A 13,264-nucleotide genomic window follows, 5' to 3' on the forward strand; every position below is an offset into this window, starting at 1 on the left:
TCTGCCTTGCCTGCGACTACCTTGCGCATTTCAACTCAGTGTCTGTCTTGTGGTACTTTCTTGAGGTTTTCTCAGAGTGTGACCGATCCACCTCCATTTACTTCTCAATATCAGCTGTTTTACGAGACTTTGACTTGTGGCCTCCGAAAGGTATGTACCTTGAGGTACTGTATTTGGTCACTTTCTAGGTCTTACTTCCATACAGTAAGACAGATTTAATACTTGAGTTGAATGTTATTAGCTTCGTTTTTATGCAAATATGAGGGGATTTCCATATTGGTCGTTAGCAAAAAAAAAAAAAAAAAGCTTTATTTATCCGACTCACCACATCTCTAAAAAACCTCCATCCTGACTGGCCACGCTTTCTAAGTAGCAAAATTGCTCTAACCTTTCCATATACATTCCATGAAGTCAAGGTAGAATTTTTACGCTGGTTTATGCGCATTTCTTTAGTCTTTTATTATTTATCTTTAAGCCTACTTATTTAGCTTCTATTTTAAGTCATTAAGTTTGATTTCTATATCCCAAAAACATTCTGCAAGAAGACATAATCCAGTTCTTCCAATCTGTTATTTAATCCTCACCGAATTGCACGATTTATATTCGTTGCCTCTCTCAATATACAATCCAGTGTCATGATAAACAAGATTGGCGACAGGAGACATCCTTGTCTTCTCCAGAGTTCACAGCAAAAGGTGCAGACAGTTTCTATTTACGTTCTACTTGACAAGTATATTCATTGTACATTGCTTGCGTAAGATGAACTATCTTTTGTGGGATTCCAAACTTTCAATAGCCCTCCACATTTTCCTTCGGTTAACAGCATCAAAAGCCTTTTCATGAAAAGTATATACGAAATATGTCGGATACTCAGCAGATTGTTCGTTGATTAGCCTAAGTGTGTTGATCTGAGCCACAGTAGACGAGCTTCTCTGAAAGCTGCTTATTCCTGGCGGAGTCTCCTAACAACGGCACTGTCCGACTCCATGCCTAAACAGTTAGCGTGCTGGACTTTGGTTACAGGGGATCCGGATTTGATTCCCAGCAGGGTCGGGAATTTTAACTATCATTAGTTTATTCCGCTGGCATGGAGGCTGAGTGTATGTGTCGTCTTCATCATAATTTCATCCTCATCACGACGCGCAGGTCGCCTACGGGAGTCAAATAAAAACACCTGCACCTGGTGAATGGAACCGTCCTCGGGCATTTCCGGCACCAAAAACCATACGCCATTTCATTTCAACGGCACTGCTTATTCTGTTCAGTAAGACTCCACATCAAGATGCCGAAAAACGGTGACCTCTTAGATTGTAATAACTGGAGGGAAATAACGTTGCTCTCATATGAAGGAAAGTGATGTAAAGATGACTGTACTTACTGTATAGTAACTGACGCGGCTTTGATCGTCCAAGGTCCCGCGGTCGGAAACCCCGTTCTCTGTGATAATAATTTCGGGTCCGTCGTACTCCTTGTGGATCCAATTGATCAGCTTTCGTAGACCCCAGGGCACCACCTAAGAACACAAGGCTTTGCGATAAACAACACAGAAACATTTTATCACCCGTAAATGTCAAACAAACAAACAAACAAACAAACAAACAAACAAACAAACAAACAAACAAACAAACAAACAAACAAACAAACAAACAAACAAACAAACAAACAAACAATTAAACAAACGTGGTTTCCCATTTTCACACCTGGCCACGTCCGCCACCTTCCCAATCCTAACCCTTTCCGATCATTGCGTCACCGAAAACGTTCGATGTGTTAGTACGAAATTAAACCGCCAGAAAAATATTAAACGGTTTCACATGGATTTACGCGGAGGCCCCGGGTTCGATTCCCGGCCAGGACAGGGATTTTTACCTGGCCCTGAGGGCTGGTTCGAGGTCCACTCAGCCTACGTGATTAAAATTGATGAGTTATCTGACGGTCAGATAGTGGCCCTCGGTCTAGAAAGCCAAGAATAACGACCGAGAGGATTCGTCGTGCTGACCACACGACACCTCGCAATCTGCAGGTCTTCGGGATGAGCAGCGGTCGCTTGGTAGGCCAAACCCCTTCAAGGGCTGTAGTGCCATGGGGTTTGGTTTGGTTCACATGGATTCTAACCCGTAATTACATTCTATGTGGCTTCTCCTTTCATGTTGTCTTTCTTTTAAGGGTCGGATCTCGTCCTTGTTATATTCTGATTTAATCTAGCAAGGGAAGCTTCAGCGAAATCACATCTCAACTTACCGGAAATTTCGCTGATATGGTCACCAACTAAGAACTAGCTGCTTGTTTTAAGTGGAAGTTTTTGAAATTGACATCGGAATTTGTCGAAAAATATAGTTTAAGAAGTGTCATCTGGATGAATCGGATTGGGATGCCCTTTAAGGGCCGAACGGTGTGCAATAGATCATGCGCACACGACATATAAGGTGCGTGAATCATCGTATGCGTTACCGCTTTGTCTTCCCACTCCCGAAGAAAGAACGGACCTCAGTTGCCTGCTATCAACCCCTCAAGCCACACCGTTTCCAGTCCCCAAACTGATAGGGATATTCACTGCAGCTGGTACGCCTGGTGTCATGCGATGTGACCTTCCAGTTAAAACTTGCAGCTGAGTTTTGGTGCAGGATGTTCTTACACAGCATCCATTCTGTCAATGGAATTTCAGGTTATGTTGCGATATGATGTCACTGAAGCTTCACTTACAAGTGATATATCGATGCCCAGTTGTGCTTCCTCTTAAAAACAATAATAACGGCCACCAGCAAGAGAAAACGGAAGAGTGATGAACGCCTTCCTTTAGTTATGGGCTCACTGGTTCACAGACTATTTCTTCGCATCAAGCTGTTACCAATTTCCTTCCGACGTTTGCTGTTCCAACTTGTTTTCTTATAAGAGTAAAATTTCGAATAGAGAATAATGAAAGGAGAAAGATGATCAGTGCCATACCTAATGAATGTGCCTCTACACGGACAACACAGGAGGTAAGCACGTAGCGAACTGCGCTGCTAAGAAACTCGAATATCAAATACCTACACAGTATATTTTATGAGTAACACATTGCCTTCCGCGTTATCTGCCACACAAATACTCACAGTGGCCGGCTTTTTGTCATATTCCTTATAGACTGTTATGCCTTACAGCGTTCAGTCTGCAAGCCTCTGTGAATTTACTAACCGCCGCCATAATCCTCTATTATTTTGTAAGTACTTATGTGGCCTCGTTTAGTTCTGTACCTCTTATCTCTAAATCATTAGAACCTAAGTCGTCTTGGTCTCCCTCTACCCCTCTTACCCTCCATAACAGAGTCCACTAATCTCCTAGGTAATCCTTCTCCATTCACTTCACATGACCCGACCATCGAAGCCGGTTTATACGTACGGTTTGATCCACCGAGTTCATTCCTAACAGCCAATACCTCCATCCTTCCTCGATGGAAACGAATTCCTGAATCTTTCACTCCTGGTCACCACAAGCATTGGCTAACTTGGAAGTTCCTGAATAGGCTGTGATGAGATGTGGGCTTATCGAGGATTACTTTGTCAAGATGGGGCTTCACTGAAGACAATAGTATTCAGTGTGAATCGTGGAGAAAACAAGAAGATGATCTTTACCGGGCCACAGGAAATGCACTGGAAGTGGCCAAGTTTTGGTCAAAAATGATATAAACTGTGTGAAATATATGCTTCTGATACGAGAATGTATATATTCCTAACAGCTGTTATCAACTCATTCCGAGTGCCCTCCTGCCATTCTTTCCACCTGTTTGTACCTACATTCATTCTCACTACTTTCTCGTCATGAAATTAAAATGATATTGTGCGCATAATATTATTGATCTTAGCTAGAAATGCGAGGAGAAGTTGTCCCTTGTCTACCCCAGGCTACGCTCAGATGAGGTCTAAAGCAAAGCTTTATGTCCTGTATGTGGTGAAGGGATACCCATTGTTCGTGTATTCGCTTTGTAATTTTAGCTTGTGTAACGATGTATTAAAGATTGGTAGCAGTGTTTCTTCTATTTAGAGAACCAGGTTAGGACTGTCTAGCCGCTTGGTAGAGGAATTACAGCTGGTGTATGTTTGAAGATGAGAACACGATAAAAGGCTGACTCTACAAATATATTGTTATTACTTGTGGAATCAGGACATCGTGGGGTACATATATTGTGAGAAATATTTTCTGAGAAGCCGGCCCCGCGTTGTAGGGGTAGCGTGTCTGCCTCTTGCCCGGAGGCCCCAAGTTCGATTCCCGGCAAGGTCAGGGATTTTTACCTGCATCTGAGGGCTGGTTTGAGGTCTAATCAGCCTACGTGATTAAAACTGAGGAGCTATTTGACGGTGAGATGGCGGCCCCGGTCTAGAAAGCCAAGAATAACGGCCAAGAGGATTCGTCGTGCTGACCACACGGCATCTGGTAATCTGTAGGCCTTCGAGCTGAGCAGCGGTTGATTGGTAGGCCGAGGCCTTTCGGGGCTGTTGCGCCATGGGGTTTGGTTTGGTTTTTATTTTCCGAGAAACGTTATGTCCCTCAGGGTTCACTACTGGGCCCACTCCTGTTTATATAGTATGTAAATTAATTTCCTTTGCTTCTTCAGAATAGTTTCTGCCTTCTGTACGTTGACGATTTAAAGGCAAGGGATCGCATACTTACTTCTCCAGTGTTACGTAAAACTGTTGAATATCTGGCGCAAATATCGCCTCCTCGGTTTAAAGAAATAATAATAATAATAATAATAATAATAATAATAATAATAATAATAATAATAATACTATTGGCCTTGTCCTACTCGTTGGTTGAATGGTCAACATACTGGCCTTCAGTTCAGAGGGTTCCGGGTTCGACTTCTGGCCGGATCGGGGATTTTAATCACTTCTGACTAATTCTTCTGGCTCGGGGACTGGGTGTATGTGTCCGTCCCAACACTCTTCTCATCATATTCAGACAACATACCACACTACCAACCATCACAGACACACGCAATAGTGATTACATCCCTCCATATAGGGTTGGCGCCAGGAAGGGCACTCGGCCGTAAAACAGGGCCAAATCCACATGTGCGACGCAGTTCGCACCCACAACCCCACAGGTGTGAGAAAAAGCGGTAGTAAAAAGTTATTGGCTTTACGTCCCACTAACTACTCTTTTACGGTTTTCGGAGACGGCGAGGTGCCGGAATTTAGTCCCGCAGGAATTCTTTAACGTGCCAGTAAATCTACCGACACGAGGCTGATGTATTTGAGCACCTTCAAATACCACCGGACTGAGCCAGGATCGAACCTGCCAAGTTCGGGTCAGAAGGCCAGCGCCTCAACCGTCTGAGCCACTCGGCCCGGCAAATAAATAAAATGAAATAAGCTTATCAACGAAAATTAAGTAAGTTATTACAAAGTGTTTGTCGAGTAATTCGGAACAGGCCTGTGTGAGTGACGTGAATGGCCTTGGTGAGACTGGCAGTGATAGACTGACAAGATGACAAGTAAGGCATTCACGCTACTTGAATTTATGAAAAGAACCTGTGTAAAATTTGCATCAATTTTGCCTTTAAAAATTCTGAACTGTTTCTTCACAAGGTCGACACTGAAGTTATAGTTTACGGGCCTTTGGATATTCTTCTCTCTTCTGTAGAAATGCAGAATGAGACATTGCGTAATATTATGGGAACTGTTACTTCATATTCTCCGCTTTGAGTTCCAAATGGTCATCTGGTACAAAATTTTCACACGAACTGAGTGGTCTGCTCATCTTTTCTGTATTCCTATCTAGATTCAACCCAAGTACAGACATGCTTTCCGTCTGCCTTAATACATTGTGTCAGGACACAGGAAATTATCTAATCTGTATCTTAAGTGTCATTTCAGCATTAACCTGAATTTAAAATATTTCTAGGATGAATGAGAGTGAAATTTTAGCAAATTTTCTGATCAGTTGAGTTAAATGGTGATGAGTTCATCACATTCTTAAAACTGGTCCTAAATTTGTGGCAGAGTATGAAGTCGAAACAGAGAGAAAACTTAACAGATATTCACTATGCTAGCTCCTAGATATTATTAAGGTACAATGATATTCGCTTTGTAATCACTCTCTATTAAACTCACCCTAAGCCACACCGAAGAGGACTCCGGCCATGATGGATCAAAGGAGCGGGCCACATAACAGTCTCGTTCAATAGATGGATCATATCCGGTGTCCATCTCCGTGACCAGGTGACTGGTGTAGTAATTGAGTGCGAAGTAATCGTATGTACCTGTTTGAAATAATAGAATATTTAACTTTTAGTGTTCACGTTGTGTCATTCATTTTATAACAGAGTTAGCTAGAATGGATGCACCTTGCTATTAGTCTAATGGCTTTTATTCGAGTGATGTACTTTATTTACAATACTGCTCTCTATTTATAGACACTACAAAGCCGATTTATCGCGGTTGTTGCGTACATATTTCAGTTCATTGTTATAGTTTAGCCGTGATATACCGAGCGAGTGGCTCGCAGCTGTTAGCATGCATTATTGTTTCATTTTTTTTAAAATTCTTTTTTCTAATTTGCTTTTCGTGGAACCGACACAGATAGGTCTTTGGCGACGATGGGATAGGAAAGGCCTAGGAATGGGAAGGAAGCAGCCGTGGCCTTAATTAAGGTACAGCCCCAGCATTTGCCTGGTGTAAAAATGGGAAACCAAGGAAAACCATCTTCAGGGCTGGCGACAGTGGGGTTCGAACCCACTATCTCCCGATTACTCCAGCTATCGAGCTCGGTCATTATTGTTTTAAGAGGAAGTACAACTAGGCAACCGTTCTCTATTATCATTGATCAGAGAGAAAAAAGGGAAGAGATCCGACAGTTCAAAAAATGAATGTATCGGCCAAAGAAAAACCAGAGCCACGAAGGGCGTGAATATGAATGACTCCCTACGCCTTGAGTGCTCTAATACCGTCGGGCTCGGAAAGAGCACGAGTTGACCAAGGGAGGCCGGCCAGAATAGAGGAAAGTGAGGAGCCTGACACAACTGGCCTAAGTGGAAGCATCCGGGAGATAGTAGGTTCGAATCCCACTATCGGCAGCCCTGAAGATAGTTTTCCGTGGTTTCCCATTTTCACACCAGGCAAATGCTGGGGCTGTACCTTAATTAAGGCCACGGCCGCTGCCTTCCAACTCCTAGGCCTTTCCTATCCCATCGTCGCCATAAGACCTATCTGTGTCGGTGCGACGTAAAGCTCCTAGCAAGTAGTAGCTAAGTGGAAGCAATGTCAGGACACAGCTGAGGGCCCCGCAGTCGCCAACCCACGCTCTCATGTTAAGAGTCGCCGGGGCCCCTTTTTAGTCACCTCTTACTACAGGCAGGGGTTACTCTGGGTGTTATTCTACCGACCATACCCACAGGGGGACGAAATTTGACACCATTTTTAAGCACACGAATTTACTGGCGTTTGAAAATAAGAATTTCACTAATAAATTCAGACTGTTTCTTTTAGATACGGGGAGGTGGGGGGGGGGGGGGTCATTCTCTTCACCACATGAAATCGGAATTCGCCTTATATCGAGCTTCTAATTCATCTATGTGAAATCCCTATGCCCGTTTGATTTTCACAGTGATATTGAGAAGAAAGAGAACGTTTAAACGCCTGAACTGACACTAGATATGGATTATGATCTCCGTTTTAAAATACAATGAACATCTCTTGTTTCTATACAACAATGTTTCTATGCCTTCGAGAAAAATAACCTTCTTTCAGCGAAGTGATTGTCACGTATCGCCATGTTGACACCCACAGCCCTATCTACCGGCGTGAGTTCAAACTATTTTCATCCCTGAGTTCTGTAACCTCCCACAGCACTACTCAGCATATTTTACCATCGTGGAATGCTTGGTTCTCAGTTATCCACCGTTACTCTTTCTTTATTCAGGGTTTTCCCTTTTTCTTGTGGCACAGACCAGAGTAAAATGTAACCTCCACCGATGTCCCAGTCCCATTTATGGCTGTGACAATGTGCTGAGGAACGTGTTGTGCTGAGCAATAACATTCGGACCACTACAAGTGCGTCTGAGTGTTATGAAACCTCATGAGGTCAGTCCTGCTGAAATAGCACTTGTGGCCGAGTGAGAAAAGCAATCGCAAACTACCTCTCACCACATCTTGTCAGGTACGCCTCATTTTGGAGCGCCGGCATGCAGTTTTGCGGTTTCCTGGTAACCACGTAACTTTAGGTAGTGCCATTTTGAGGATCCAACCATTCTTCGGGCTATGACTGGGTTGGAAAGAATTGAGAGAAAGAAGAAGAGCTGCTCGACTAAGTGGTATGTTCCGAGCTGTCAGCGGAGAGAAGGCGTGGAATGACATTAGTAGACGAATAGGTTTGAATGGCGTTTATAAAAGTAGGAAAGATCACAATATGAAGATAAAGTTGGAATTCAAGAGGACAAACTGGGGCAAATATTCATTTATAGGAAGGGGAGTTAGGGATTAGAGTAACTTACCAAGGGAGATGTTCAATAAATTTCCAATTTCTTTGAAATCATTTCGGAAAAGGCTAGGAAAGCAACAGATAGGGAATCTGCCACCTGGGTGACTGCCCTAAATGGAGATCAGTATTGATTGATTGATACAGGTTTTCAATTAAGTGCCTCCCATTCTGCGAGGTGATATTGAGAGTTTAGTAGAAGTAACAACATATCATCTAATCTTATATGACTTACTGCGTGGTTTGACGTTTTCCGCTATAGAGAGCAATATCTAACAAATACGATCGCCATCAACCAGATGAATCATTCGGAACTTTGCTCAGAAATGCATGACAAATTGAAGGAGACTAAGTACTCATAAGTCGTCATCACCATCACAGAAGTACGATTGGTATACATCTTCAGTACCATCGACGGCTTCAATTTCAAACATTGAGTGAAATGGTTCAGGTATGTTGTACAAACTTCAATCAATGTTGTATTGTTATTAATAATATTCATCCATATCACCTATGATTATACTCGTACTTTTAGTTGTTAAATATTTATAAAAGGGACCAAAGTAAGGCGTGTTTTATATCAATCCATGCCTGTACTGCATCAAAGCAGTTACGAAGAGTGTGTAAGCGGTGATTGTGATGTTATCAACAGTCCAATATGAACCATTTATCTATGCCGAATTCGGGCTCAGGAAATTTGGTCACCAAATCTATATTCTTACATTTTCGAGCATCATTGTCACTCATTGATACAGAAATGTGCATATTTTAGCTCTGTACCAGCATCGTCATCAGAATTACCTTCACTTTTCACATTATCCTACGTTGAAACGAGCCGCAATATTCTCCTCGTCTGTCCGCTGAAATTCTGTATATCTAACTGTCGCAGTGCAACCACGAGCTGACATCATCGACCTCTACGTCCGTTCACCCTTCTATACTCCTGAACATTTCAACAAATTCTGAAGGAATTGCATTTATTCATCTAAGAACAAATTCCTTTTTGCCAGTGACATCCTCTTAACTTCGGGCCGCTTCACACTGGGCGGCAGGACTCGGTTACAGAGTAGCTCATGTGATGTCCGCGTCGCCGAGCGGTAGCCCACCGCGCTACTTAACCGCCTTCCCCGGCCTGCTCTTGTTACTGTCGAAAAGAAAGAAGAAAAGAAAGCGTTGCAGGTTTCATTCACAACTTATGTTGAAAATTCATTTGGAAGAAGGACTTTTCTATAAACATTTCGATGATTTATGTGGTGATCGTACCATGATTTTTGGTAAAATCAGAATGTCGGAGAAATCTTTTGAGGAACTCTTCCAAAGTGTGAAAGAAATTGCGGGAATGGATATCAAGTTGAGAACAATACCGGCTAAAGAAAATAATAACCTTAACTTTGAGGTAAGTTGAACTGAGTGCTGGTCACTACTTCATTACTCTTCTCAATTCTATCACTATATTTTTCGCAGTTTAACTTGCAGATAGCTGTATATTTTGTATAATTAAATCTTCCGTATTTGGTCCCCTTGTCTAGACAGATTATTCATACTGAATACAAAGTATTTTTAACTATTTTCTTTAATACGCTCGTGTCAGCGCGCTACGGCTATGGAGCTAATTTCTGCAATCGAGAGACTCCTAGTTCGAGCCCCACAGTCGGCTGTTCTGAGAATGGTTTTCTGTGAATTCCTATTTTTATTTCCAGGCAAATACCGGGAGAGTTCCTATTCGTAGGCCACAGTTTCATTCACCACAATTCATTTCATCTCCATTAACTCCTAAACTGAGGTTGGTGTCAAGAAGGGCATCTGGCCGTAAAAACATGCCATGTAAATTAATCTTATCGCATCCCCAAACCCGTATCAAGAGACGGGATTAAGGGGCAGACATACAGTACAGTTTATAGTATCTTGAAGCGGGATACCTAACGAGAAGGAATTTGAAATGCACAATGACACTGAAGGGAGTTCTGAACGGAACGTATCTGCAGGCGAGCAATGGTTCACTAGCTATCCCCAGTTGGGGTTGCAAATCTGCCACGGCAGCCCAGAGTAACCCAGAGGGAAGAGCTTCATTTAAAGCAATGTTTCATAAGCACGGGCGTCTGGTAGCCGATTCCAACAACCTTTTCCTTTCGCCTAGTGTGAAGCGGCCCTAAATATCATTCATCTGAGATTCAGGACGAGTTTTGAATTTTAAATGGGAGTATTATTTATATAATCATTCTGGATAAATAGGGTATTACCATTATACATGCATTGTGATCCATTCAGCTTAATCTCTCTTAATCTACCAATGCAGTAAATTTCTGCTCCTCAAGCATAATACTTCACCTCTGATGTATTCCACCATTTCCTTGCTGAAGACTGGCAGACGGGAGCGAGTTCGACCTTCAGCCTTACTGTTCTTGTCAACTCGCTCACGAACCACGGCAGGATAGTCTCCCTCCTTGCTGTAGATGGGGTGAGCATGTATTCCGAGCTGAAAGATGAGTATTACATTTGTTATCTGGAGTTATTCATACGTAAATACTTACATACATACTGCATCAATTGTCGATGGAGTCAAAGAGAAAACGTCATTACCTCTCGATAATAGTAGTTATATCTATGAGATGTAAATGTTACCATATTGGTGACTGCCTTGGATCCAAAATTATGTTCTCCCTACCTGGATTACAGACAATGGCGACATTCTAGATGCTTATTTATTCGCGCATGAATACCGTTTTTCTCAGAAAATACGCTATTTAATCGACAGTCAAAACAATGTAACTTACAAGGATTTATTAATTTAAATTACAAGCTAGAGATATGAAACGTTCACACACGCTAGCGTGATCAGATTACAAGCATGAAAATACGGGACATTTTAACTGCCGTTGATTATTTATTAGGCAACCTTAATTGGTTAATTTCGCTGGCACTGGGGCTGGGTGTATGTGTCGTCTTCATCATCATTTTCATCCTCATCATGACGCACAGTTCGCCTACGGGAGTTAAATCAAAAGACCTGCATCTGGCGAGCCGAACTTGTCCTCTGACACTCCCGGCACTAAAAGCCATACGCCATTCCCATCTGGAAAACTAACCTCTGGGGGTAAACGCCTCTAACACTCTCTGGGCGGGAGTGGAAAGTGGGTGAGGTATACAAATGGTATCTAAAAATAATAGAAGTCCAATATTTCGGGGTCGCTGAGATGAATAGTGACACTTTAGATGTCGTTTAAGTCCAAGTTCAGCCTCATCGTCAAGGAGGTGAGAAGGGGTGAAAAAAGAAAATGTCGAAAATCATCGAGATAACAGATGAATGTGTAGCCTATATGTTCCAGCGTAGCTCTCAACGAAACTTGGTACACATATGACGTACTATCTTGAAAAACGACTTTGGAGGCAAGACACCCGGGTGAGGATTGAAGTGTAAAAAATAAATAACCTAAAACGACCGATATCGGTGTCGAATCCACAGTTTTCGGGGTCGCCGAGATGAACTGTCACACTCTGGATGCCGTTTAGGTCATAGTTAAATCCCAGTCGGAATAGGAGTTGCAAAACAATACCCTAGCATCTCTTGGGGTGTTGGTGAGGAGAATATGACATTCAAGAATAATAAAAACCGATCAATTTTGTGTCAATTCCGTAGTTCTCTGGGTTGATGAGATGTTACACTCTGAATGCCGTTTAAGTCCAAATTCGGCCTCCATTGGCATGGCGATTGAGAAGAGATGAAAACGTATAGCCAAAATGGTCGATATTATGGATGTATGTGTCTAGGATACAGCACAGCCCTCAATCAAACTTGGTACACATATGTGTGGGGAAAAAACTGCGGGTGTAAGACACAACTATCGATCCTAGGGGCGGGAGTGAAAAGGGGTGAAATATAAAAATAATAGAAAACTACCCATGTTAATCCATAGTTGTTGGAGTAGCTGAGATGAATGGTGACACTGCAGATGTCGTTTAAGTCCATGTTCAGCGCCCATTGACATGGGGGATGGGAAGGGGAAGAAAGAAAATGTCCAAAGTAACCAATATTATGGCTGTGTGTGTGTATGTTTCGACATAGCTCTCAACTAATCTTGCTACACATGTGATTTAATACCAGGAAAAAATACTGTGAGGATAAGACACTCCTAGCACTTGTAGTAAAGGGGGTGTCATTTAAAAATTATTGAAAACGACCGATATTAATGTGGAAACGATAGTTTTTGGGTTGCTAAGATTAATTTTGACACTCTGGATGCCGCTGAAGTCCAAGTTCAGCATCCATCACCAGGGACATTGAGAAGAAGTGAAAGACGAAATGTCATAATAACCGGCTTAGGGTTGAATCCACAATTTTCAGGATGGCAGTCTTAACGACAGTTGGAATCGTGTATATATTTACAGTATAGTGCGACGCGTAGATGCGTACATTTATAACTTACTTTTATTTTTTATTTGAAAGGAACAAGTAATTCCCAGGCAACAAAGAAATAGTTTAACGTGAAACTAAATAATTCCAAATTAAAACTTAAAATTGTACACAATTTTTTTTTCTAAATCTACTAAAGAATTCGTAAAAGACCAGTCAACGTCACAAATAAAAAAGATATCTATAAATATTAACTGCAAACAGGTAATATAAATCGTAAAAGTATACATTAAAATAAGTGCCGGAGCAGAGCAGGGTATTACAGGTAGTTACTTATGTAGGTGACACATCACGCGTTCACAACGTCAGGTGACACCAGTTAATATCGCCATGGAGGGGGAGAGATTATAGTCTGATGACGCGTCTCGTGATATAATTATTAGGCTTTCACGTACAGCT

General features: G+C 42.1%; 1 protein-coding gene across 1 annotated transcript in view; it reads right to left on the reverse strand.

The window, feature by feature from the left end:
- Positions 1–13,264, reverse strand: part of LOC136858632 (myrosinase 1) — a 60,424-nt gene that overhangs the window by 18,936 nt on the left and 28,224 nt on the right. Inside the window, exons 7-9 of the mRNA XM_068225642.1 lie at positions 10,783–10,930; positions 6,093–6,241; positions 1,379–1,513 (exon numbers count right to left, since the gene is read on the reverse strand). Coding sequence (XP_068081743.1) covers positions 1,379–1,513; positions 6,093–6,241; positions 10,783–10,930 — 432 coding nt within the window. The remainder of the gene's footprint in view (positions 1–1,378; positions 1,514–6,092; positions 6,242–10,782; positions 10,931–13,264) is intronic.

The sequence above is a fragment of the Anabrus simplex genome, chromosome 1, assembly GCF_040414725.1.
Source record: "Anabrus simplex isolate iqAnaSimp1 chromosome 1, ASM4041472v1, whole genome shotgun sequence".
Lineage (NCBI taxonomy): Eukaryota > Metazoa > Arthropoda > Insecta > Orthoptera > Tettigoniidae > Anabrus > Anabrus simplex.